This window comes from Protopterus annectens, chromosome 5.part0 (assembly GCF_019279795.1).
Source record: "Protopterus annectens isolate FY-2018-M chromosome 5.part0, PAN1.0, whole genome shotgun sequence".
Lineage (NCBI taxonomy): Eukaryota > Metazoa > Chordata > Ceratodontiformes > Protopteridae > Protopterus > Protopterus annectens.
In genome coordinates this window covers 1677777573-1677805365 of record NC_056735.1, presented here as the reverse complement: position 1 = coordinate 1677805365, position 27793 = coordinate 1677777573, and the positions used below count along the sequence as shown (strand labels likewise).

Below are 27793 nucleotides of genomic sequence, written 5' to 3'. Positions count from 1 at the left end.
AGTTAAGAACTTTGAACTGGACAAAAATCTTGTCACATGTCAAGAGCAAAAATGATAGAGTCCAGAAAAACCAGGAATGCAGAACAACCATTTCCTCAGAAGTACTGCATAATCATCCTGTTAACTGTACTAGTGACAATAATCTTTTTGTTGTGGCCATTCCTTTTTCCAACCACACAAACTGAACTGAATAAACGTGAAGCGTTACTCATAGACTGGCATCCAAACTTCAACACTTACCAGGCAATTAAATATGTGCATGTTCAGACTTTCAATGTTTCGAATTGCTGGATTTGCACAGCTTTGCCAACAGCATACAGGGGGTTATTAATGACTACAGTCCCCCTAGGGGTCAATGAGACCTGGGAAAACTTGATTTATGATACCTCAACCATTACAATACAAGATAAAATAGCATTGCACTTGTCTGTTCCACAAAAGGGAACTGTGTGTTTTTATAAAAATGATACTGTTCAGGTGGGTTGGAGCAATTGCAATGTGACTGTTCCTTATAAATGTTACACTAAATCTAACAATGCAGTTTCTTATTGTAATACAAACTATGATTCATTTCTTGAATTGATGCACAAAACAATTAATGAAGTAAAACATAATTCTGCTCTTTATAAACAACTGTCTATAATTGATAGAAAAATGTTTCATGCAGGGCAAGTGTATATTCATAGCAAAGTTACTACTAAAGTAGAGGACTGTTATTTTGTATGTGGCAGAAAGGCATACAAGTGGTTACCTGAGAATTGGTCCGGCAGTTGTTTTTTGGGTTACCTGATTCCAGCCATACGACACACTGCAGTTTTGCCTCGAGGAAAAATTTGGAATGTCTGAAAAGTCGTCAAGAAACCTGTGAATCTAGTGGGGCAAATCGATGTGCATTGGAAAAACCATCATTCTATAGGCAATGGACTGACACACATGGACTTGAGTGATAGTGTTATATCATGGGCAGGCATATTACCAGCATATGGAGCAGTGAAATCGATCTGGGTGCTGAGAAAACTGTCAAAACTTCTCAAAGTAATGAGCAATGCAACTTTTTCCGCTTTCGAATTGGTGACTGATGAACTGAATGCCATGAGAACTGTAGTGCTTCAAAACCACATGGCTCTCAACTTCACCCTAGCGGCAAGAGGTGGTACTTGCGCTTTAATCCAGGAGGAGTGTTGTTCATATATTCCTGACCATAAACACGAGATAGACAATCACCTTGAGGTAATTCAGCAAGTGTCGGCCATGACCAAACCAGGACCAAACCCACTGACGGACTTTTTCCAGAAATGGTTTGGGGGGTGGGGTACTATCCTAATGAACATCCTGATTGCCATTTGTGTAGCAATGCTCCTACTGGGAGTATGTGTTTGCTGTGGCATCCCCTGCATGAAAAGACTGATTAAAGACTTTATAGACATGTCAGTTTCTGAAACCTTATATCAAAGTACTGAGTTTGAAGAACTCTTAAAAGATTGAAAATACTTTCATAAGTTTAAACTGAATGACTCTCTTAACTGCAAATCTTAAGTGGGAAGAGGGTAGGGGAAGAAAAAAACTGTTTATGCTTGTTTTGAAAGTAGAATAAAAGTATTAAAAGGGGGGGAATGTCAGGAAAATATGTATTAGTGTATGTATTAGTAATATGCTTAGTGCATTTAAGGCTTGAAAAGGGTTAACACATTTATTCTATTTCACACTGCATAAATCTGTACGAATTGCAGAAGCTTTCTAACCTTGTATTGTCATGAAATATGCTCAGCTATGCTTTGGAAATTTACAGGGAAGCAGATAATTTCTGCTTGTGTCAGGAAAATAATGACTAGAACAATATCACTTGTATTAATGTTATGAGACTTAGACAAGGAGTTCCACTTGTGCTGTGAGAAAATACACAGCTGCAGAAGCTATAGATAATCAGAACAAAGACTGCTTGAAAATATAAACTGCAATCAGCATTTGCTTGTGCCTAAGTTAGAGAAGTACCTTGAAATGTAACACATGTATTAGAATTACACAATAGAAGCTTGTAATGGGCTAGGGCCTACCAAGGCCAGGTTGTTCTTCTCAAAATGTTTTTCATAAATCCAGTCATGTCAGCAGAAAATCTGAGTAACATCTGCTGTAAAACAATACTGAAAGTTGTGTTTAATTATGTCAGCCATAGAAGGCCATGTCTTGTAGAATAGTATAAGAATAGCATACTTCCTGTTAGTAGTCAGGCAAAATCCTGTATTTGCATGTTTTTGTCTCCTTGCAGCAAGTTATTAAATGTGCCTTAACTGAAACTTACGTGTATTGGTCTTTGAAGTTTTTTCCTTTGACAACTTGTTAGAAAAATATGTATTTATGTGTGTATTAGCAATATGCTTAGTGCATATAGAGCTAGAAAAGGGTTAACACATTTATTCTATTTCATACTGCATAAACCTGTACAAACTGTAGTTGCTTTTTGACCTTGTACTGTTAGCTAAAATCTTGCTTGTGCCTTGGAAATTTACTGAGAAGTAGGTGATTTCTGCTTGCGTTAGGAAAAAAATGAATAGAACAATACTACTTGTATGAAACTTAGACAAGAAGTTCCGCTGTGCCATGAGAAAATACACAGCTGTAGAAGTTACAGATAATTAGTACAAAGCTTGCTTGAAAATATGAACTGCAATCAGCATTTGCCTGTATCTGTATTAGAAGAGTAACTTGAAATGTAACACTGTACAATAGACGCTTGTAAATGGATTAATAGTCACCAAGGCCAGGTTGTTTTTCTGAAAAGTTTCTCACAAATCTAGTCATGTCAGCAGAAAATCTGAGTAACATCTGCTGTAGAACAATACTGAAAGTTGTGTTTGATTACGTCAGCTTAGAAGGCCATGTCTTGTAAAACAGTATAAGAATGAACATACTTCCTGTTAGTAGTTAGACAAATCCTTGTATTTGCATGTTTTTGTCTCCTTGCTGCAAATAAATTAAGTGCCTTAACTGAACCTTACGTGCATTGGTCTTTGAAGTTTTTTCCTTTGACAGATTGGTCCTTCAGACCAGAAACCTTCACTTCCCCTCGGATCAGACAGGCCAGGGGGCTTGAAACCGTATGGGAAAGAAACCACATCGGTTCTTCTTATTTGAAAAGTCCTCCGACTGAATTGTCATACAAAAGAGGCCAGCCACTTTCTGATCTGTGACTGAAGGACGGGTTTACTTGAACCAGGTGATCAATCACGAAGGCTCAGGTAAGGTGAATCTACCTTCTTTTTTCTGTTTTAGATAAGGGACTAGATTTGTATTTGTTCTGTTAGAGACTTTGTTTATAAGTCAAGGACAGAAAGATTACTGTCTTGTCATAGATCAGGGAAACAGAGCAGGTAGGCAGTCATTCTGAAGAGACTATAAAAACATCCGTGGTACCACGTTAAAAAATAAGGAGTTACGTAACGATTAAAAGGGTAGAACAAAATGGGTAATAATTGTACAAAAAGGTCCCAAAATCTGCCGTTAACCGAAGACGCAAAATACATGCAGTCACAGCATGCTGATAATATTAAATACTACTCAAAATGGGTTAATAAGTATGAATTTGATGGTAAACTAGAAAAATCCTCGCTTGTCAAACTTGTCAGACAGCTTAAAACTGATTCTAAAGGTCAGGTAAAAAAGCAACGTCAATTAGGAATTCCTCAGGCACACAGGTGGATTGAGGAAGTAAACCGAAGGAACAAAAGAATAATAATTCAAAAGCAATGTTTTTAGATAAGGAGGACAATAACTTAGTAATAGCATCAGCCCCTCCACCTCCCTTACCAAAATATGAGACAAGTGAGCAAGTTAGCCCACCCCTGCGATATCCTACTATCACTGCAAGTAGAGACACTACAAAAGCAACACCGTTTATTAGAGATCCCGTCGAGACCAGGTCTCGAGCACGGGCAGGAAACTCAAAAGGGGACATTGAGTTATATCAAATGGGTAGAAATTCACGATTTATGAGTGAAGAAGAAATATACCCACTTATAGAAGTGCCTAATCCTTAGGCAGGACAAGAAGGTCAGGACTCAACTATTCTAGTGTATAGACCCTGGACTCCGGAAGATATCCGGAAAGCCACTGAGGGAATTCCCCATCCAAAAGTTAATTTTAGAAAGTTCTTAGAAGATTTGCAAGGAATGAGGCTAAGTTATAATTTAAATGGAGAAGAGGTAGAAAAAGTAGTCAGACAAATTGTGGGACCAGATTGGCACATGATTAGTGGTGACTGGAATCCCCGTGATATTGCGCTCAGGCCCCTCCCACATAGCAGCGCAGAGTTAGACAACAGAGTGAAAGGTCTTACAGACCGAATCTCTGAGAAATGGAAGCCTAGGGCAGACTGGACTTGCATTAATCAATGCATCCAACAGGAAGGTGAAGCTATTGACAGATATTATGCCAGACTATAAGAATGTTTTAATAACCATTGTGGAATGCAGGATCCTGAAGATCAGACACATGATTCCCCATATGAGCAGCAGCTAAAGAATGCATTTTTGAAAGGCAGTATTGCACCTATAAGCAGCTTTATTACAAAACACATGGTAGATCATCGTACAAGCAGGTTACAGTCATTACTTGAATATGCTAGGCATGCCGAAAGGCATTTTAATAGCAAAAAGAAAAAGAAAGCCCAAGTATTTTCTGTAGAAGATGGAGCAGAAGTATATGTAGTACAGTCCGGGAAAAAGGGCAAGAGAAATGCCCAGGAAAACAAACAATCTGATCAACAATCAGAGGACTTTGAAGGGCGAAAGAAAAGGGGCGAATGTTATAAATGCGATAAGAAAGGACACTTGGCAAGGGATTGCAGAAAAAACAAGAAGGCAACCACAGAAGATAAGGAGGGTGAGGGCTGACTATATGATAGTCAGGAATCACTAGAATGGGATAGCAGAGAAAGGACAAATGAGTATGTGATAGAGGGAGTAGAGAATGTGACAGAAGAAATAGAGGAACTGCAAGAAGTCACGGATAGTGAAGAAAATGAAATATTAGATTTGGCTTTATTGAGCTTAGAGCTCTATTTAGCAGACACGAAACCAGAAGTTACACTCCTGGTAGAAGGGAGGGAAGTCAGATTCTTGTGTAACTCACGGGCATCATGGACCCTGATACATCCCTCCAAACTGCCAGAGAATTCAGAGTCATCTGATTACATATTAGTGAAAGCAGCTAATGGACAGCTGTATCGGGAGCCCCTCTCCCATAATATTGCAGTAGCTGATCCTGTTTCAGGATTGACCCAGAAAAGCAAAATTGTTGTATCTGCAAAATGCCCAGTAAACCTCTTGGGCAGAGATCTTATGCAGCTATTTGGTATAGCAGTAGTTCCGACTATGCAGGGTATGGAAGCACAGTGACAATTTGATACCTATGCAGTGCAAGCGGAGGGTAAAACGTACTATTGGTACAGCCAGGACTTGGTTACGACTGGTCCAGGGGCAGTGACCGAAGAGTTGATGAATGTAGCCGTCAGCAAGTTCCCCTCCCTTGACATTGATAAACAGCATTTGTTGCACTGTACTCTGTATTATTGTAATACACCAGGACCTGATAAGGAATATGAGCAAAAATTGTTTAGAAATCATGGAAACAGACTGATATTACGTAACCTGCACTGGGACACAGAAGGGGACAGTGTAGCCAGCTGTTCATTTCCCCAGGAGTGCTTTGCACTCTATAAATCTAATCGATTACCACATGTTAGCTTAACTAAGGACAAGAATGTAAAATGGGTAGACGTAGGAGAAAAAGTCACGAGATGGGAAAAACAGACAGAGTTAGAACTGTCAGAACAGGGAATATAAATGCAGAAGCTGAATTGGATAACTCAGACCCACCCAGCTGTACACTTGCAGTCTAGCAAGGATAGCTGATTAGCACTCCTATTGAAGGTGGAAGAGAATGCCTTACAGAATATACCAGAAAATCTCTGGTCAACAGTAAAATCAGATGTAGGACTTATTCGTACAGCGGGACCAGTTACTATTATGCCAAAGTCAACATTTAGACCACAAAAGAGACAGTATCCCTTAAGAAAAGATGCAGAGGTAGGAATCAAACCTATTATAGCAGCTTTACTTAAGGAAGGGGTGCTGGTGGAATCTCCTGATTCACCATGTAACACACCCTTATTTCCTGTTAAGAAAGCGAATGGAGAGTGGCGTATGGTCCAAGATTTACAAGCTGTAAATGATGCAGTAATACCAAGGGCACCTACGGTGCCAGACCCACACACCCTGTTGAATGATTTAAAACCTCAACAGAAATATTTTTCTGTGGTAAATATCAGCAATGTGTTCTTTTCGATACCAATACACCCTGACAGTCAGCATTGGTTTGCATTCACATTTCAGGGGAAAAGGTATACATATACGTGACTACCACAGGGGTATTGTGAAAGTCCAACAATATTCTCACAAGAAATGGCAAGCAACTTGGCGGGGTTTACCCCACCAAGAGGTAGTCAGATTTTGCTTTATGTCGATGATATCCTGCTGGCGTCCCCCACCCAGCAAGATTGTAAAGAAGACACTATAGCGCTATTACAATTTTTAGCCACTGAAGGACATAAAGTAAACAAAAATAAACTGCAGCTTTGGAAAAAAGAAGTTAAATACCTAGGATATGTAATATCCAAGGACGGTAGGACATTAGATGAGGACAGAAAAATAGCGATTTTGCAAGCACCAAAACACACTACCAAGAAGGAAATTATGTCCTTCCTGGGTACGACTAATTGTTGTTGGAGTTGGATTCCAAACTATGCTTTGGAATCTGCACCATTGACTAGCCTGATTTATAAAAAGCCTATGGCAGCACAGGATTTGTTACAATGGACACCAGAAGCGGAATCTGCTTTCTGCAATCTGAAACAGTTAATAATGTCCTCATTAGTTTTGGGCTTACCAAACTATCATAAACGTTTTTTCCAAACTGTAGATTGTAAGCAAGGTTATATGACATCAGTGTTAACACAGCAGCATGGGGACAAGCAACGCCCTATTGCTTATTATTCATCACGACTGGACCCAGTAGCACGGTCTTTACCTCACTGTGTACAAGCAGTGGTTGCAGCTGCAATGGCAGTGCAGGCTTCAGCCTCAGTAGTGTTGTTCCACCCTCTCACATTGAGAGTGTCTCATGCAGTCGCAATTATTTTACTGCAAGAGAAGGTAGCATATCTTTCCCCTGCTAGGCATCTTTCCTGTATGACTATGCTGTTGAGTCAACCTCATATGACAATTGAACGATGTACGACTTTGAACCCTTCTACCTTGCTCCCAACCCCTGCAGATGGCACACCACACAGCTGCCTGCAGGTGATTGAGCAAAAGACACTGCTAAGAAAAGATCTTACGGATGTTCCCTTGGATGATGCCGAGGTGACATACTACGTGGATGGCTCGTGCAAAAGGGGTCCTACAGGACAGAACCTGGTAGGATATGCAGTAGTTTCTGATACTGACATTATAGAAGCTAAATCTTTACCACATAGTTTATCTGCACAGGCAGCAGAATTGATTGCCTTGACACGGGCATGTACTTTAGCAAAGGGTAAATGTGTGAACATTTTTACTGACAGCCAGTATGCTTTTTCTACTGTATATGTTTTTGCGCAACAGTGGAAAAATCGAGGAATGATAACATCTACTGGCAAACCAATCAATCATGCACAGTTGATTTTAGATCTTTTAGAATCTATTCAGTTACCTCAGAAAGTAGCTATTTGTAAATGCACAGCTCATACCAAGCAACAGGATAGGATTTCAAAAGGTAATGCGAGAGCTGATACAGCTGCAAAGCAGGCAGCTTCAGAAATATTTCTTTTGAATGAGGAATTACAACCCTCTGAGATTTTAGACCTAGAAATATTAAAGACAATGCAGACACTTACTACACAAGCTGAAAAACAAAGATGGGTAAAACGAGGATCAATTATCGAAAAGGGGCTGTACATCTCTAAAGAAAGAAAACTGATATTGCCGTCTAATTTGTTTAGATATGCAGCTTTGTTGAACCATGGGCAGTGCCATGTCTCAACAGGGGGATGGTACAGCTGGTGAACCAAGTGGTCACGACGTATGGATTTACAAATTACTCTAAAAAATTTTGTTCGTTATGCCACATCTGTAATAAACATCATGCGTTAAAGGCCCAAGCAAGGGAGTATCCATTTCATACTATTTGTATGGATTTCATAGAGTTGAATAAATGTGAAAATAAGAAGTATTGTCTTGTCATTGTAGATATGTTTTCCAAATGGCTGGAAGCCTTTCCGACTAAAAATCCAGATGCTACGACGGTGGCCAAAGTTCTTGTTAAAGAAATCATTCCTAGATTCGGCATTCCGGAAAGGATCTACAGTGACAACGGCACGCACTTCGTAAATCAGACCATACAGCAGTTAAGTAAACATTTTTGCATTTCCCTAAAGAATCATTGCGCGTATCACCCTCAATCAGCAGGGCTAGTAGAGAAGCATAATGGGATTTTAAAGAGTAAGCTAAGAAAATTAGTAGCAGAAACGCAGAGAAACTGGGTGTACTGTCTGCCCCTGGCACTGTTGAGCATGAGAACTGTTCCGAATGCAAAAGGATTGACTCCTTTTGAAAAGCTCTTTGGAAGGGCTTACTATATACCTCAGTGGAAATCTCTCATGCCCGCAGATCAGGAAGCTGACAGTACATTAGCAGAGTATATGCGTAATTTGTTAAATTCTAAACATTTGTTGCAGTTAAATTCTGTTTCAGATAAAGAACGAACCAGACCATCAGAAGTGGCAGTGCCCCCTGGAATGTGGATCTGGCTGAAGGTAGTTAAGAAAAAACTGGACGTCTCCAAAGTGGGAAAGTCCATATCAAGTGCTTTTGTCAACACCCACTGCAGTCAAAATCGCGGAGCGTGCCTCCTGGATCCACTTGACACACTGTAAATTAGTTAAAAACTTTGAACTGGACAAAAATCTTCTTACATGCCAAGAGCAAAAATGATAGAGTCCAGAAGAAACAGGAATGCAGAACAACCCTTTCCTCAGAAGTATTGCATAATCATCCTGTTAACTGTACTAATGACAATAATCTTTTTGTTGTGGCCTTTTCTTTTCCCAGCCACACAGACTGAACTGAATAAACGTGAAGCATTACTCATAAACTGGCATCCAAATTTTAACACTTACCAGGCAATTAAATATGTGTATGCTGAGACTTTCAATGTTTCGATTAGCTGGATTTGCACACTTTGCCAACAGCATACAGGGGGTTATTAATAACTACGGTCCCCCTAGGGGTCAATGAGACCTAGGAGAACTTGATTTATGATACCTCAACCATTGCAGCACAAGATAAAATAGCATTGCACTTGTCTGTTCCACAAAAGGGAACTCTGTGTTTTTATAAAAATGATACTGTTCAAGTGGGTTGGAGCAATTGCAATGTAACTGTTCCTTATAGATGTTACACTAAAGGTAACAAAGTAGATCTTTATCATAATACAAACTATGATTCATTTCTTGGATTGATGCACAAAACACTTGATGAAGTAAAACATAATTCTGTTTTTTATAAACAGCTGTCTACACTTGATAAAAAAATGTTTCATGCAGGCCGAGTGTATATTCATAGTAAGGTTACTACTAAAGTAGAGGACTGTTATTTTGTGTGTGGCAGAAAGGGATACAAATGGTTACCTGAGAATTGGTCCGGCAGGTGTTTTTTGGGTTACCTGGTTCCGGCCATACGACACTGCAGTTTTGCCTCATGGGAAAATTCAAAATGTCCGAGAAGTTGTCAAGAAACCTGTAAATCCAGTGGGACAAATCGATGCGCGTTGGAAAGACCACCAGTCTTTAGGCAAAGGACTGACACACATGGACTTGACTGATAGCGTTATATCGTGGGCAGGCATATTACCAGCATATGGAGCAGTGAAATCGATCTGGGAGCTGAGAAAACTGTCAAAACTTCTCGAAGTAATGAGCAATGCAACTTTTTCTGCTCTCGAATTGGTGACTGATGAACTGAATGCTATGAGAACTGTAGTGCTCCAAAACCGCATGGCTCTCGACTTCACCCTAGTGGCGAGAGGTGGTACGTGCACTTTAATCCAAGAAAAATGCTGTTCCTTTATTCCCGACCATAAACACAAGATAGACAATCACCTTAAGGTAATTCAGCAAGTGTCGGTCATGACCAAACCAGGCCCAAACCCACTGATGGACTTTTTCCAGAAATGGTTTGGGGGGTGGGGTACCATCCTAATGAACATCTTGATTGCCATTTGTGTAGGTATGCTCCTACTGGGAGTATGTGTTTGTTGTGGTATCCCCTGCATGAAAAGACTGGTTAAAGACCTAATAGACATTTCAGGTTCTGAAACCTTATATCAAAGTACTGAGTTTGAAGAACTGTTAAAAGACTAAAAAATGCTTTCATAAGTTTAAACTGAATGACTCTCTTAACTGCAAATCCTGAGTGGAAGAGGTTAGGAGAAGAAAACAAACTGTTTATGCTTATTTTGAAAGTAGAATAAAAGTATTAATAGGGGAAATGTTAGAAAAATATGTATTTATGTGTGTATTAGCAATATGCTTAGTGCATATAGAGCTAGAAAAGGGTTAACACATTTATTCTATTTCATACTGCATAAATCTGTACAAACTGCAGTTGCTTTCTGGCCTTGTACTGTTAGCTAAAATCTTGCTTGTGCCTTGGAAATTTACTGAGAAGCAGGTGATTTCTACTTGCATTAGGAAAAAAATGAATAGAACAATACTACTTGTATGAAACTTAGACAAGAAGTTCCGCTGTGCCATGAGAAAATACACAGCTGTAGAAGTTATAGATAATTAGTACAAAGCTTGCTTGAAAATATGAACTGCAATCAGCATTTGCTTGTATCTGTATTAGAAGAGTACCTTGAAATGTAACACTGTACAATAGATGCTTGTAAACGGATTAATAGTCACCAAGGCCAGGTTGTTTTTCTGAAAAGTTTCTCACAAATCTAGTCATGTCAGCAGAAAATCTGAGTAACATCTGCTGTAGAACAATACTGAAAGTTGTGTTTGATTATGTCAGCTTAGAAGTCCATGTCTTGTAAAACAGTATAAGAATGAACATACTTCCTGTTAGTAGTTAGACAAATCCTTGTATTTGCATGTTTTTGTCTCCTTGCTGCAAGTAAATTAAAGTGCCTTAACTGAACCTTACGTGCATTGGTCTTTGAAGTTTTTTCCTTTGACACAACTCCCTCGTCAGATCCTACCCTGGAACCACCACAGAAAAAACACAGAAAGTCAGATCTGAAGACTGCTCCAGCTCAGCTGGCATCAAAGTCAAAAACAGCTAATCAGATCCTAGCTTTTTGGATCTCAAGCCTTTGCCCAGGACCAGCTATTCCCTTTTCATTGATCCAGTACCCTCTACAGTACCTTCCTCATATCTTGAGTCCCACTATCACTCTAGGTCCCCATTGATAACTTCTTCTCATTCTTCCAGTAGTCTGACCGAGGCTGCCATTGATAGAATGATCAGGAAATTTCTCTCTGCGTAGATACAGATGGGAGTTTTCAAGGCTCCTACCCCTTCGGGTCAGGAAGTCCTTATTTGTACTACTCCAACAATCTCATTTCCTTGTCTGATCTGACATATCGTTTTGGAACTCTTGGATCTGAGTCTCCTGGGACAATTTGTATCAGATCCGAAGATGTTAGTATATTTAGCTCTGAGGCTGTCTCTGAGTGCACCAGCTCTGATGGTTTCAGAGCCAAATGACTTTCAGAGCCGAAATGTCCCTGTTGGATTTGAGGCATTAGAGCTGACTCTGAAGTTCTTGGAGCCATCTCTTCCCCTCTGTGCCATGGCATTGGACAGCTCAGCTCTGACCTCTACCTTGGGTAGACTGCGTTCGGGGCATGGGGAGCTGATGGAGCAGAAGTTTGGCTTTTCGGCTCCCTTGGCTTCCTTCTTCCTGGAGTGTTCTGCCTTTGAGGTGGTGCTGAGAGTTTTCTCTGCTTTTGCAAGATGGATGGTTCCTACCCCCTAGGATCTCCCCTCTGGATCTCATGTGCCTCTTTGTCTTGAGCCTCAGCATTCTGCACCACAGGGACAGCCAGTCCAAAGCCTGGGTATTATTATCTCTTCCGATATTTCTCCAGTGCTTTCGCACCAAGAAGTCCATAGGAAGATGAAGTGCAAGAGGAGGCACTTGTACTCTACCAAGGAGTCCATAATAAACATACTGATTTTGATGAAGGGGATGGGTCACCAAGATCACCACTTGAAGACATCTCATTCAGAGATGTCCTTGAGATTCTTAAACAGAGGGGTGGTTGGTCTACCAATAACCCTTCTCCAGATGAATCAGTATTCCTGGAGGCCTTTGGGTCTGGCCCATCTACCTCCTGGGTAACTCTACCCATTGACGAGTTCATTGACTTGATCTCTAGGTGGCATGGAAGGAGCCACACACAGTTGAGCCAGTCCCCAAAAGACCGGATCAGATTCTGGCACCACCTGTAGGAAGGGAGTGTCTGTAGATGCTACGGTCATGGCAGCAGCCACCAAGAACGAACTTTCAGAGCAGAGTTCCTCTGTCCATCCCCCTAACAGGGAGTCTAGGGCTTTGGACAAATTTGGGAAGTGTGTATATGCTTCAGTGACCTTTGCCTTCAGATCACTGAACTACATGATACACTTTACAAGACTACAAAGGGACTTGATAAAGGAACTGTAAGAATCCCTTCCTGGGACCACTACGGTTGAGACTCAGACATCTGTGGCCTCACAGTTGGTGACATTACAATTTGATTCTAATTCATCCATGAAATTATTTCTTATGCAAGCTGAAGGTACCTCAAGGGTGGCGGGTTCATAGGTTCATAGGTAGGTACTAAGCTATCGGCCCTGGGGCCTATACAAGCCCAGCCAAAAAGGTACCCTGGCTTTTGCCACCCAAGAAAATTATTTTCCTGTGCCACTGTTGAGCAGAGCCACAGAGGTTCAGGCATTTCCTTTAGGAGGCATGCCTGGATGTGCTTGTGTGATTTTGTGAAGCCCTTCAAGTCCTCATTCGTCAATGCAACTTTTGATAGCTGGTCATTGTTTGGCCCTAAGATAAAGGACACACTCTTGAGGTGTGAGCAAGATGGAAAGACCCTCTCTGTAGTGAGTGTATGTTTTTCAACCCCTCAAAGAGCCTAAACTTTGAATCAATGAGGTGGTCAAAAGATGTGATTCAGAAAGTTCTGGGGTCCTTTCCAAGATACAAGCAGAGGGGGGAACTCAAATAGAAGACACTGCCCTTGTGGCAGAGGAGGCCCACAGAAACAAGGGTCTAGAGAGTCCTTCTCTGATAGACCCTGCCAACGCTTCTGAAAGGAGGCCCAGTTGTCTCCCTGTGGCTGCAATTGGCAGTCATTTATCGCTGCACCTGACAGTCTGGCTAAACATCACAAAAGATACGTGGGTGCAGAGTATTGTTTCCAGAGGTTATATAATTCCCTTTCCCTTCCACCTGCATCTGTATTCAAAGTTATTGATGTTCGACCCAGTCAGAGGAAAGCAGCAGCACTAGAAATACAAAAGCTGCTAGAAAAAAAGAGGCATCCAAGAGGTCCCACCAGACTAGACAGACTCTGGAACTTACTCAAGATTCTTTTTAGTGCTAAAGAAAACAGGGGACTGGAGACCAATTTTGGATCTCAGCAACTTGAACAAATCAGTTCAACACACAAAGTTTTGGGTGGTCATGGTTCACTCCATTCTGCTGTTTTTGTATAATGATGACTAGATATGCTCAATAGACCTTCAGAATGCGTACTGTCACATAAAAATGAACAGACAATCCAGAAGGTATCTAAACTTCTGGCTGGGAGCCAGCCATTACCAGTTCAGAGCACTGCCCTTTGGCCTCACCATAGCACCCAGGGTGTTCACCAAATGCATAGCAGTGGTAGCAGCTCACTTCATACTGCAGGAATTCCGAGTGTTTCTGTACTTGGATGACTGGGTCATTACTGCCTCAACCAAGTATCTACTAATAAGAGCACAAGATCAGGTACTCCAGACTTTGTCCCATCTGGGAATAACCATAAATCACAACAAATCTCAGTTAGAACTGCCTCAGACATTTTAATTCATAGCAGAAAATTTCAACATGGTATCAGTGACAGCTTCTTTTCCTCTCTCAAGAGTGCAAACTATCACATTCCAGGTCAGAAGAATAGTTCACAGTTCCGAAAAGTCAGCCCGATTGATTCTACAAACCTTGGGATCAGTGTAGGTGGCTAAAGTCTTAGTTTCTTTTCATATGCGAATTCTTCAATGGATGTTAGCAACAAAATGGTCTCTTCTTTACCAACACATGTCAGCCCAAATAAGAATCACTCAGGCATGCAAGAGATACCTTTAGTGGTAGATTTGATCAGATCAGGTTCTACAAGGCTGTCCTTTCATTCTCCCTCAGCCCAAGGCCATAGTGACCATAGACACATCTCAGATTGGGTGGGGAGGCACTTCCTGGGGAAAACAGTCCAAAGTTCTTGGGCCCCTAAAGAGGCCAACACACATATCAATGTCCTGGAAATGAGAACAGTGCTTTTAGCATTGCAGGCCTTCCAAGACATTCTCCCTTTCCAGACAATTGTGATTGCCACAGGAAGAAATCACTGAGGGGCACTCTCCTACAAGATTGGCTGCCTGGTCTCCTCTATGCATATCCCCAACTCCCTTGATCCCCAAATTTCTGCAGAAAGCTTTCCAGCTGAAGAACAAAGTCCTCATTGCACCTTACTGGCTTCAACAGATTTAGTTACCCATTCATTTGGTTTCATCTAATTTACCCACCTTAGATTCTCAATCCAATTCCAGACATCCTGTCTCACTCAACAAGCATGATTCACCCAGATATCTCAAAGCTAAAGCTGACAGTGTGGTTTCTCCACTTCCTTTAATAGCCAGACAGCCTATGCTCTCGTCCCCATCCATCATATGCTTTTATCTTCCCATAAATCTTCTAAAACAAAACTTTACAGAAGCAAATGCAAGAGGTTTGTATTTTGGGCACTTCAGAAACATATTGACCCCTTTCCCCACCAATATAACCTCCACAACAACAAATGCAAACTTCAAACAATCACTCAAATCTCATCTCAGGACAACTTGGATCTGCCCATGTATCACATGACAATCCCTATGCCTTTTTTTTATCTTCTATCAATATACTCCAGTCTAAATATCACACTATATCTATGCACATTGAAACATTGACTCATCACATATCATAGTGTTCTTTTTTCTCCCTTCTATACATACTTACTACATCTGTAAGCAGTTCTTACTACCTTTGTAAAACTATCTCAAACTGCACCTTTTGTCCTGCAAAATCCTGGCAACTACTGGAAGCCAAACTCTGAAAAATATGTCTAAACCCATTCACTGAACCCTTATACTATTTCTCAAAACTGCATCTTAGTCTTGCACTGCAAGTTTGACTATAGTTAACAAAGTAAGAATAACTCTACTTGTAAATACATTTTTCACTGCTACCTGTTTTGTATGAATATCTCATATTGTATAAATGTATGTATATCTGCAATTGCATAAATGTCTTCTTAATTGTGGATCTTTTCTTCCCGAGCCTCCACTGAAAATGGGCATGGTCCATCTAGGTTTTCCCGGTTAACAAATGTAAAATAAATAAAAAATAAATACATTTTCATCCCCTGTACAAAGTGTCCTCAAATTTTGGCAACGATTTTCAACAAAGGATCTAGTTCCTCAGCCTTTACAGTTCAATTAGCAGCCATCTCTAATTTTCACATTGGATTTGAGAGCACCACCCTGGCTTTATGTAAACTTTGTAAGGCCTTCTTGAGAGGTACCCTTCTTTTGAAACTTCTTATAAAAATCCAGTTCCTCCTTGGGACTTAAATTTTGCATTGCAGGCCTTGATTCATTCCCCTTTTAAACTAACAGCAAAATGTGATCTAAAGTTTCTGACCTAGAAGACTATCTTTTTGGTAGCCATCACCTCTGCTGGAAGGATTTCAGAACTTTAAGCATTGTCTTCTAACCCTCCCTACTTGATTTTTCATAGGGACAGAGTACAATTATGAACCAGCCCTTCTTTCCTTCCTAAGGTGGTGTCAGAATTTAACATCAACCAGTCCTTTAATCTGCCAGTTTCCTTTTCTAAATTTACAAACAAAGGTGAATATATATTGCACTTATTGGATGTTCAGACAATTACATTTTTACTTACATAGAACAAAATAAATTAGAAAGATGGATCAATTATTTGTCTCCTGTGCAAATTCTAAATAGGGTAAATCAGTTGCAAAGGTAACTTTAGCCAGATGGCTGATGGACAGAATATCATTTGTCTATAACAAGTTGGTTCTGTCCTTACCAAAATCCTTAAGAGCCCAGTCATCTAGGTCCATGGCAACATCTTCAGTGTTTCTATCGAGGGCTTCTATGTATGACATATCTGTGGCTGCATCTTGGGCCAATCCTCATACCTTTATTACTCATTACAAACTGGATCTGATCTCAAGGGGAAGAGCAGCCTTTGGCTCATCTGTGCTCAGGAATATCCTTCCTTAGAGTCCACCAGGTATTTTAAGTAGCTGGGTACTCTGTTCCAACTGTTGATGAATAAAAGAAAATTGACAACATCAAATAAAGAAGTTATGTACTCACCATAACGTTCCATCTGTGTTGCCCATTTTCATTCTTCCACAACTCCCCTCCCACCATCCCCCAACCTTCTTAACAAATGATTTCTCGAAGAACAAGAACTTATAAGGACACCACTGTTCCTTATGTTGAGCTCCAGACAATGGCTTCTTCTACCAGGGATATTATGATAATATTTATTACATTATGTTAACCAGCAAACAAGTTCTAAGGTATGTTTTGGGTTGGTGCATTATGGGTAAAGAAGGAGCTCAAGAGCATTTTAGTGGCCATTAGCTAAAATAACAGCCGAATCATATCTGAGGGTCAGATTTGAACCCAACTGTTGAGGAAGAATGAAAATGGACAACACACACACACAAATGGAACATTATGGTGAGTACATAACTTCTTTTTTATGTCTCTGTAGAAACTACCTCCAAGACTCCTGACAATGGTTTGCATGCACATGTTCTCAGAACCTCACAGAAAATGTCAAAAATTAAATTTTGAACTCTCGCTTGGACAGAGATTTACATTTTGGACCTTCGGTTGCAGAGGTTACTAAACATTTGATGAGAAAGGAAAACTGATTCAGGGGAATATCTCAGATTTTTCAGCCCTCCTTCTCCAAGTTCTCCAGGTAGTTTTCTATTCCTTCGTTTAACTTTGGTAAAAAACAAAATAAACCATCTCAGCATAATGTTAGTAAGCAGACACTTAAAAAAACAATGGTGGGGAGGTATCAAAAAGAAAGCAGTAACCACCTCATAAAAAGGACAAGTCAAATAAGTCAGAATGACTATATGAGGGGTCGTGTCCTATTCTCCTGGCAGTCCCTTAATCCTTCCAGAAAGTCTTAATTTCTATTCCTCTCTCTTTGGCAACAAATTGTTTCAGAGAAATGGGTCCTGAATAAAATCAGTCTAGGCTACAGATAGCAGTGGGAGGAACTTCCTGCTTCTCAGGGGATTTCAAATCTACCAGGCTCTTTTCTTTGCTCTTGTTTTATATCATATGCTGTCTCAAGGAGTTATAGAAACTGTTCTTCCTCATCAGTTAGGGGAAGGATTTTTTTCAAAGAAAGACAATTCTAGGAGATCAGTTTTGGATCTTTTTTTCCTAAACCAGTTTGTGATAGTGGTCAAGTTCAAAATACTTCCACTTCACAACCTGGTACCCCTCCTTCCTCTTTTGAGGTTTCTTATAACCCAAAATTTAAAAGATGCATATCTTCACATTCCTATTCATCCAGATTTCAGGAAGTTCTTAGGATTTGGTGTAACTAGATCACATTATCAGTTCTTCGTCTTACCCTCTGGGCTATTAATTGCTCCAGGAGTGTTCACAAAGTCTCTAGCTCATGTAATAGCTCATTGCAGGATGCAGAGTATCGACATTTTCCATATATAGACAACTTGCTTATCTTTGTTGAATTTTCTTCAAAGTGTCAGGGATCTCTCTCCTGCGTCAGAGATGTCCTGCATAGGCTGTAATTCCAAGTCAACATTCAAACATCTTTTCTGGCTCCATCTTACAGGATTGTGTTTTTGTGATGGCTGCTGGAGACCTCAGTACAAACAGTTTTTCTTACACACTTAAAAATCGATTTATATTTAGATCTATTCCAGGGGTTTTCCACTAAGACTTCTATCTCAGTAAGGGAAGACCTTAGGATTCTGGGTATCATGTCTTCCATGATTCTCATGATACCTCTTGCAAGACTCCATATGGGAAAGATACAATGTTATCTGAGATCTCTTTGGTCCCAGCTTCAGCACCTACTGCAGTGGCAGCTGGTGAAGTCAAATCAAGGGGGGGCTGCATAAGACAGCTGAATGGGTGGAGCCAATGGGAAGAGGTGTGGTCAGCTATAAAGTGGTGGAGCTATGGTGCCAATCAAAATCATGTATAAAAAAAAAACAAGTAGCACTCAACTCAAACCACTTCTCCTTGCAGTTCTAATTATAATTTATAGTCAGCTTTATAAAAGTACCAAGTAACATGCTGAAAGTAGCAATCTCTGGGATACCCCCACTTGAAAAAATGTTTCTTATCCAAAAAGGAAAGAAAAATAAATTATGGCCATATAGTTATTCTTAAATGCATTACAACTCCCCCACATATACTGTATAAGCCACAGCAATACTAGGTTTACACGGATTTCAACAAATAAAATACAGTGCGTAATAATATTGTAGCCACACTAGATTGGATTTATGTGGAGTCACTGAAATTACTTTCAGTGATAGGAAACAAATCTATAACCATTCACCGAAGCTACATTCAGCAAATACTACAAAAAGATAGTTTTGCAGGGGGGAAGCCCCTCTGCCACTTCCATGCAGGGGGACACCACACCACCCACAACCCAGATTTATATAAATCAACTCCAAGGTCACAAAAAACAGTGGAGAAAAAAGCAAACTCTACTGTGAGTAAAAGTAGTTTTAGTGAACAGTATCCATTCTTTTACATTTGCCAAAACTCTTTTTTCATGGTGACATGTTTCCACCAGATAAAAAGACTGTTATTTAGCAGTGATCAAACTATAGCAGAGGAAAGAAACAATATACTGATCACCTCTATATCCATCAATTATGGCCACTTTACTGACCGTGCGCACTTCAAATGTGTGCTTGTAGTAAAAAACAATAAAGAAAAATAAATAAACAATAATAGTCAAAGTAAAGCAATCTCATCTCAGAAATGTAATCCATCTTACTTTACACAAATGCACACTTGTACTTATACTGACTGTTTAAACTGAGCAAACAACAAGAAAGTCAGTTACTTATGCAAGTCCTTAATAATCCAGTCAAACTAATATGCCAAGCTCCAATAGCTAGGGACACATTCTGATCTAATTATGACCTGAACAGATCAGCACAAGTAAAAAGCATGAAGTATTGATCTTAACAAGAAATTTGTCAAGTATAGTACTAGTCCTGGAAGAGGATACCAATAAAATGGAAACAAGAAAGGAAAAGTCTCAAGACAAATGCATATATGCTATTAGACCCAATCAGAAGGATTCTATAAAACACAAATAATTTTCAAACACATTTGCAAGATACCATATATCAGTGTATAAATGGGAGACATTCATGTTTTCCTAAAGACAATATTGCAGCGCACCCTACCTCTCAACTGCCCAGATTTTTGCAGAATGTCCACATTTTTGTCTAATATGTTTGGTCTGTTCCTCACTGTAGTGCTCAGGCTGTTAGCACAAGAAATCCAGACAATACCTAAAATAATGGAGGGACAAAGGCCTAAAAATAGGGTTAGATTTTAAATATTGCACTTATAAACTTAGAAAGTTGCTAGAAAAACAGGATGTGTGTAAGTAAGCATGTATTTTCTGAAGGATATGAAGTCTGAAACAAAAATGTATGCTATTATTTAGTGACTTTAGCCCTCACTAATTTGCCATAAAACAACAAATCTTAATCCATTACTTGCTGAGTTGGATTCCTAGGCCAAGGTGACCATTTTGTTACAGGACCTAAACTGGGACACTTGAGGGCCACCCTGGGAAGCCAGGTCTGCAATCCCATTCTCCCAGCCCCCATGGGAGTGGAGATAGGGCAGCCATGTCATCTCACACGGGAGCAGGCAGGTTGGCCTCCCGTCCTTCACCAGGCACTGTGGGGATGCCACTCTGTGAAAATCAGCATCCAGGAGGGCAAGAGGCCACATGCCCAGGAGGCTTGAAGTGCTGCACATTTGTTGGTGCCTGGCACCATGAGGGTGAGAGACTGAGGTGTGCCACAAAAAGTGCAGAGATGGGGGGGACTCAGGGCCATCTTCCCTGTGAGTTTGAAAGTTCTAGGTGCAAGGCAAAGTGGAGAACCGGTATCATGGAAGTCTAGATAAGGGACTGTCTGAGGCTTCGTGGCCCAGCAGAGTTCCATGAGGCTGGGAAGATCGCCTGAGGGGCTCCAAAAGCACGCATGACACTGCATGATTTGGCAGCAGTTAGGAGATATGTAACACTGGAAAAGAGCTCTCTCTCCTGGGTAGTAGTGGAACCCCAGAGGGGGGTCAGTCCCTATGGAAGTCTGGAAGTGAGAAAGAGGTGGAAAGTGTCTGGTACAGGACAGCTTTCACCTGGGTGAGGGGGTACGGATCATGGCCCCTCTGGGACAGAAGTCTGGAAGGGGGAGAGAGGTAGATAGTAGCAGGGCTGGGTGAACTCCTGCCTGTGTGAGGGGGGTCAGGCAAAGCTCCCCACAATGGAAGTCCTTAAGGGAGCACTAGGGCAGACAGCAACGGGGCCTGGAGAGCTCCTGCTTCAGTGAGTGGGGTTAGGCACAGCCCCCTCATGATGGAAGTCCTTAAGGGAGCAACTGGCAGACAGTGGTGGGGCCTGGAGAGCTCCTGCTGGGGTGAAAGCATCCAACTTCACCCCATAACCAACAGCATCGTTGAAAAATCTCAAAGTCCCCAGAGGTGTTCTGGATGGAAAAGGAGGGGGACTCTGAAACCTTCATGAGAGTGGACCTGCCCCTCAGCAGCTGAGGGGAGTTCTAGAGAAGCAGATGGGATCAGAGGAAAGCTCCCCTGAGAGGGTCCCAGGACATGATCAATCTGGCATATTTGGCAGCCTGCAGGAGACATGCAGGCAGCGGAGTCCACTGACATGGGGGGGGGGGCACGACTGTGGAAGGTCTCTTGGCCAGGTTGAAGGGGAGGACTGTAGGGTTTGGCTCTGACAGAAGTCAGTATGGGAGTGCCAGGGAGATGGGTGTAGGGCCTGGAGAGCTTCTGCCTGGGTGAATGGGGTCAAGCAGAACCCTCCAAAATGGAAGTCCTTGAGGGAGTGACTGACTGATGATGGCAGGGCCTGGAAGGCTCCTGCCAAGGTGAAGGCATCTGACCTTACCCCATGCTCAATGGGATCCCCAAAAAATTGTAAAGTCCCCAGAGCTGCTTAGGATGGGAAAGCAGGGGGGCTGGCCATCCTGGGAAGCCAAGTCACCATTCAGACTGAGGGGTCTAAACTAGGACTTTTCTGTGTCCCAAAGACAATATTTGGGATTCCAGGACAGAGACTTCCAAACTGAGACTGCCCTGGAAAAACTGGGACCATTGGTCACCTTATCCTAGACCCTAGCCCTAGGTGGTTTACAAGAAAAATCAAAAACTTTATGAGGGTCAGTGCAAGCATACAGAAGACATCAAGAATGCTCTGCAAAATCAGGGACAAGACAAGACATTAAGACAACTACAACTTAAACCTTTTCTCTCCATTCACTAACCTGCTGTAATTTATACTTCAGTTCCACTTCCTTCCTATCCTTTTCACTTTCCAATCCAGCCAGGCAGCACAAGGTGAAACAAATAAGGTGCACTGCACTGCTCTGCTGTGTCTGCTGGGATATCGAAGTATGTACAAGCACCAAAATGAAACATTTTCCACAGTGACTCCTTCAGTAATATGTCCATGTATGCACAAGAATTTCACAGACACCAAATTGAAACATCTCCCCGTAACAACCCCTTCGGTAGTTTGTCCATGTCTGCACAAGTACTTCACTAACACCAAAATGAAACATTTCTCCCAGAAACCCATTCAATAGTTTGTGCATGTATGCAAAAACACCAATTTCTTTAAGTAAAGTCAATAACTGTATCTTTTTAAAAATATATAGCAGTCCATGTCCCATGTTGGAAGGGTGGCCTAATGGTTAAGGTGTCTGCCTCCCAAACACAAGGTGCAGGGTTTGAGTCTCACAAGGGATAAATGGCTAGGCTTAAAATGGCTCACAAGGGCAGTTAGCTTAGTACTAACCTATGATCCATATACCTTTTTTCCTTTCCCTCACAACTCCATATTGCCATAATAAAGTGCTGCTTACTAGTAGAAGTTCAGGGCCCTTTATATGTTTAATATGTAAATGAGACCATTTTAAATTCATCTCTAGGAATCCTACATGATACCCAAATGTGTAAATCCCCTTATTTGCATATTTGCTGTCCCCCTATCACTTATGCCTTAACTATGTTATGACTTTGCAATAGGCAGGTATGTTTATCAAGATGCCTCCTCAATTTTGTAGTCATTCTAAAAGACATAATTTGCATACCTGATTCCAGTCATAAATGTATAAAACAATAACATCACTTATTTAAGAAGAATGTGAGTGCAGTGATGCATGAGGTATATGTCTGGCTAAGTCTTTCATTAGAACTCCCTATAATTAATTTTAACAAACAAAAACAAAACCCGAGTTTAGGCTTATTTCAATCATTTAAGAATGTCTGCACCCCTAAACTGGTACATACCTTTCAACCTCTTAGTGAAAGAATTATTGACAAAACCAAAATGAATGGGATAGAAAGGCCCAAAAGCAGGAAAAGGTTTTACATATTGTTTTTTAAACTTAGAAAGTTGCTGGATTAACAGATTTTGCACTAACATCCATTTTTCTGAGGGATAGGAAATCAGAACCTTGAATGTCTTTCTCTGTTTAGCGATTTTGAATTCTCAATGCAAGAAAACCACAAATCTATGAAGAACAGATCAAAATTATGAGGTTAAAATCTTGCCATTCTGCGAAATTCTGGAAAGTTAAGATACAGGAACAATTCTGACTTAGAAAGAAAACCAGAAAACTAAGAGAAGCAGACTTACATGGAACACAAACATCATAGTAGATGAGACGTGCTAATGGCTGTAGCACCTATGTCTATAGCATGTTTAGCAATGGCAGTTATTTAAATAATAGTTTTGGAAATATGAGGGGCAACAGTTAAAACGATGTGTACATTTCGTAAGTGTACAACAGAAATTTAAGGATGAGTACATTTCTTACACATAAGGGTGCAGGGGTTATCACTGTAAAGTACAAGTTACCTAAGTACCATTTCTCCATATTCCACTAAACATAATGCAGCCTAAACATTCTCAAAAAGTAACTGTGTAGCAGTCGTGATTGAAAATCTGGTACAGCCTGACCAGGGCAAAAGAGACAAAACATACCTACTTTTCAGAGGTCAACAAGTATCACATTTTGTTTACTGGAAATTCTAACAAGTCCACAACACAACAACAACAGAAACATACACTAACTAGTTCAAAAGAAGTGATGGGTGCCATTTGTGAAAATTATCTCCCACATACTCAGCACTGTTAAAACATCTAGAAAACGGACCCTGCAGTACTTTTACAATATACTTATTTCACCATTGAAACAACACTTCATCTTCAGCTTTGGCAACCACAGATTCTTATGGGAAACGTAGTTAATGCACAGCAATGTGCAAGTATTTCACCTTTTATTGACTATTCAGTTACCTCTGTGTTTTTCCACCCTTAGTCCAAACAAGTACTGCTGCTATGCTGACTCCCTGTTTCTTGCTGTCTTTTTCCCAGCACGGGAAGAGATAAAGACGAGAACCAAATCAACCAATCATTAGCCATCCAGCCATCCACATCACATATGTGACTGCGGACGTGGCAGTCTGATCCCCTTCCACTTCACCGTGGTTACAAACCACATAGATTTCTGGGCATCTTACACTGAAGCCTTCTCTTATTAACCTGAACTGATTTTGCAGCAGTCCAGATTTACAGAAACTATTTTTTTTTTAAACCCGAAACTTGCCGAGTACACATGTGCGGTTCGAGTTTCGGGACTTAACAGTGAGTCAGTCAGACTCGCAGGTTACAGCTAAAATATTTTATTTTTTAAAATGTTACTCTTTTCTTTTTCTTACTTTATTTTCCTTTCACGGCTGGAAGGGCTGCAGTCCTGCAGTCCAATGGCACTAGACCTACTGTATTTTCAAATTCCAGTTCTGAGATTTTTGAAAAGGAAAATCAGTTTGTGGAGATGTCAAAGTTCTCAGAATCCAGGTCTCCCATTTCCATCAAGCTCCAGTACAGTATGTAACTACAAACACCACAGACTTTGCTTGGGGAACAGTGTCTATGGGAGTAAATGTACAGAATCTTTGGGACAAAAAAAGATAGACCAAAACACATAAACAAAAAAAGAGGTGCTTTTAAATGCTGTCATCTCCCTGAATCATCTGTGATCCCTGGGACATTTTCAAATGTTTACAGAGAATACCACAGTGATGTGGTACATAAAAAACCAAAGGGGAACCAGATCTTATCCCCATTCAGACTAGCCATGGTTACTATGGAATATAGCTTTACAGCACAATCTCATTCTATAGGCACCTTATATTCCATCAGATAAAAATTTTGTGGAAGACAATCTGAGCAAGACCAGGGCAGACCCACATGAAAGGATGCTGGATCAAGGGGTCTTCCAAGATTTGATCCATCTTTTGGGAATTCCGCAGGAAGACCTTTTTGCCTCTTCTCTGACCAATCAACTAGCAAAATTCTGTTCCAGGACCCCATGTAAGAAGACCTGGAAAACAGATGCATTTTGCTTTCCTTTGACAGGAATGCTCCTGTATGCTTTTCCTCATTTTCCACTAATATCCAGGGTACTTCTGAAGATTCAGAAGAAATCCCCCAAGATCATTGTGATGACTCCCTTCTGGCCCAGAAGTAGGTACTAATCGAGACAAGAAAACATGCTGTTAGAAAGTCATATATTACCAAATAAAAAGGGTTTTTTAGTTGGTGCCAACAACTTAACCAGTACCCATCCAGCGCTAGATGTTCTCTGGTTCTACAATATTTGTGTGAGTTACTGTCTTATTGCCTTTCTTATTCCTCTTTCAAGGTTCATTTGTTGCCCATTTCAACATGTCTGCTCATGAATCCTCCAATTTTAATGCAGTCTCATGTCAAAATTTTCTTGAAAGGGGTTTGGGATAAGAAGCCCCCAAGAAAAAATGTGGCCCCCTCCTTAGGATCTTAATTTTGTGTTAGAGAAGCTAACGCTTGCTCCATTTGAACCAGATAATCTGGCTGACTTGGGGTTCTTAACATGGAAAACATTTTTTACTGATTGCTCTGACTCTACAAGAAGGTTATCTGAACTGCAAGCTCTTAGGGTGAGTCAACTCTGTCTCATTTTCCATAGGGACAGGGTTTATTTGAGAAGTAATCCTTTTATGTCTCGAGTGCTATCTGAGTTTACATTAAGCCAAGCTATCCATTTCTCCATTTTCTTTCCTGAAACTAAAAATGAAGGAGAAATGATACACCATACCTCGGATGTCCACAGACAACTCAGGTGCTACCTTGGCAGAGCTAAATCTTTCAGATCTTTGGATCGGTTGTTAATTCCTCAATTTGCTAAGAAGAAGGGACAACATATTTTAAAACAGACTATTTCCAAATAGTTATCCAAGGCTATTACCTTTTTTTAACTCACCATAACAAAACTATTCCAGACAGGGTCAAGGCCAACTCTACCAGGGCCTTGGCTTCATCTATGGATTTTTGGAAAGAGGTGGATCCGAGAAGTATTCTAGAAGGCGCTACTTGGACCTCTCTATATACTTTTACAAAGCACTATAAGCTTGATTCCTTATCAAGGTCTAGATCAGGCATTGCTAGGACCATTCTCCAGTGGCTCCTGGACTCTTTTCCTTCCACCTTCCAAATGTAGTTAGCTAAGGTAATGTATGTATATAGCTAAGGCTACTGTAGCAGTGATCTATATGATGATCATAGTACAGTTGTGTAAGTTGAACTTACCATAACAGTAACTGTTTCAATGATCACTGCTTTAGTAGCCGCTCTCTCCCTCCCTCCAGTCCCCTTGGCTTGGTGTGCTTTTTATGCCATGGTGTGGACTTTTATTTTTTTGTTATTCCTAGCATTGTCCTTTCAGGGCTCATCCTCCCTCTGTCTGCTGGCAGGAAAGCTCTGAAGGGCTTTGCACCCCAACTTGTCTTGTAGTCAGCTCACCTCAAGCTGCATGACAGTTTGGCTGCTTGAAAGGTGCCCTAAAGCTTTGGAAGTTGGCCGACTTTTGTATAGCTAAGGCTACTGCAGCAGTGATCACTTGAACATCTACTTTTATGGTAAGTTTAACTTACACAACTGCACTTTCTGTTCAGCTAATCCAGTGCCCAATGTGGGTATGGAAGAACCATCCATTTTAGGTATGGTAGCCACTCTCAGATGGTCTTCTTAGGGTGGCCAGGGAAAGAAACTTCTTGTTGGGGATGCTATGCCTTCCCCTAGTCAATCTTCATCCAAGGAGTTTCCTTGGCAAAAGAAACAGAAAGTTAGTCATTTAAACTTTGTAAAAATGTTCTTACCATGACCAAGTGTTTGTTGCAAACTGTCAATACTGGGTAACCAGTGCCTCTTTCTATTTATTGTTCTCCTACTTCCAGTGATGATAATGCTGTATCAGTTTTTATTTTTTTATTTATTTACATTTGTTGACCGGGCTAGTCTAACTGGATACATGTCCATTTTCAGTAGAGGCCCGGGGAGAAAAGCTCCAAGCATAGACAGAAAAACAGTATTATATAATATTAATATAAAAAAGCTATTATCAAGTACAGATAATAACAGTATTGGAATATTTGTGAAAGAAAAAAAAACAAAAATATTCCCTTCTGAAAGAGTAATAACATTTTAAAAAAGTTATAACAAGTTTTTTTTTGTTTTTTTTTTTGTTTTTTTTTAGGTAGGAAACATACTACAACAAAAAGGACATTGAAAATTTTGAGCAATATAGTACACTGGAGAGGGGAAGTAGAAGGGAGAGCAGGAATGAGTAAGTGGGAAATCAGTCAGGGTTTGTGCAGGGGCAAAGCCAGTGAGTTTTAAAATGTTCTTTGAGATGTTTTTTAAAAAGATGTGTGGAAAAGAGAGCAGAAAGTTCACTTGGAAGCTGGTTCCAGGCTTTACCCACTGTGTTAGTGAAAACTGAGTCTCCAGCTTTGTTTTTAGATTTAATAGTGGAAACTAGAAGCTTCTTGGCTGAGCGAAGAGTTGTAAGGTTTTTGTAAGGGGTAATTAGATTAGTGAGAATTGGTGTATTATTAGGGTGGAAAAGTATCTTTTAGGTTATAGTAAGTTGATGATAGAGTAGTTGGTGCTGCAGTTCTAACCATCCCAATTGTTTGAGGCTGAGACAGTGGTGGGTTCTAAAAGGGTTGCCAGTAGCAAATCTGGCTATGTTATT

General features: G+C 40.6%; 1 protein-coding gene across 1 annotated transcript in view; it reads left to right on the top strand.

The window, feature by feature from the left end:
* LCA5L (lebercilin LCA5 like) overlaps nucleotides 1-27325 on the top strand; it is a 96280-nt gene extending 68955 nt beyond the window's left edge. Inside the window, exon 2 of the mRNA XM_044072028.1 lies at nucleotides 27293-27325. Within this exon, the coding sequence (XP_043927963.1) occupies nucleotides 27293-27325 (33 nt within the window). The remainder of the gene's footprint in view (nucleotides 1-27292) is intronic.
* Nucleotides 27326-27793: the final 468 nt, after the last annotated feature.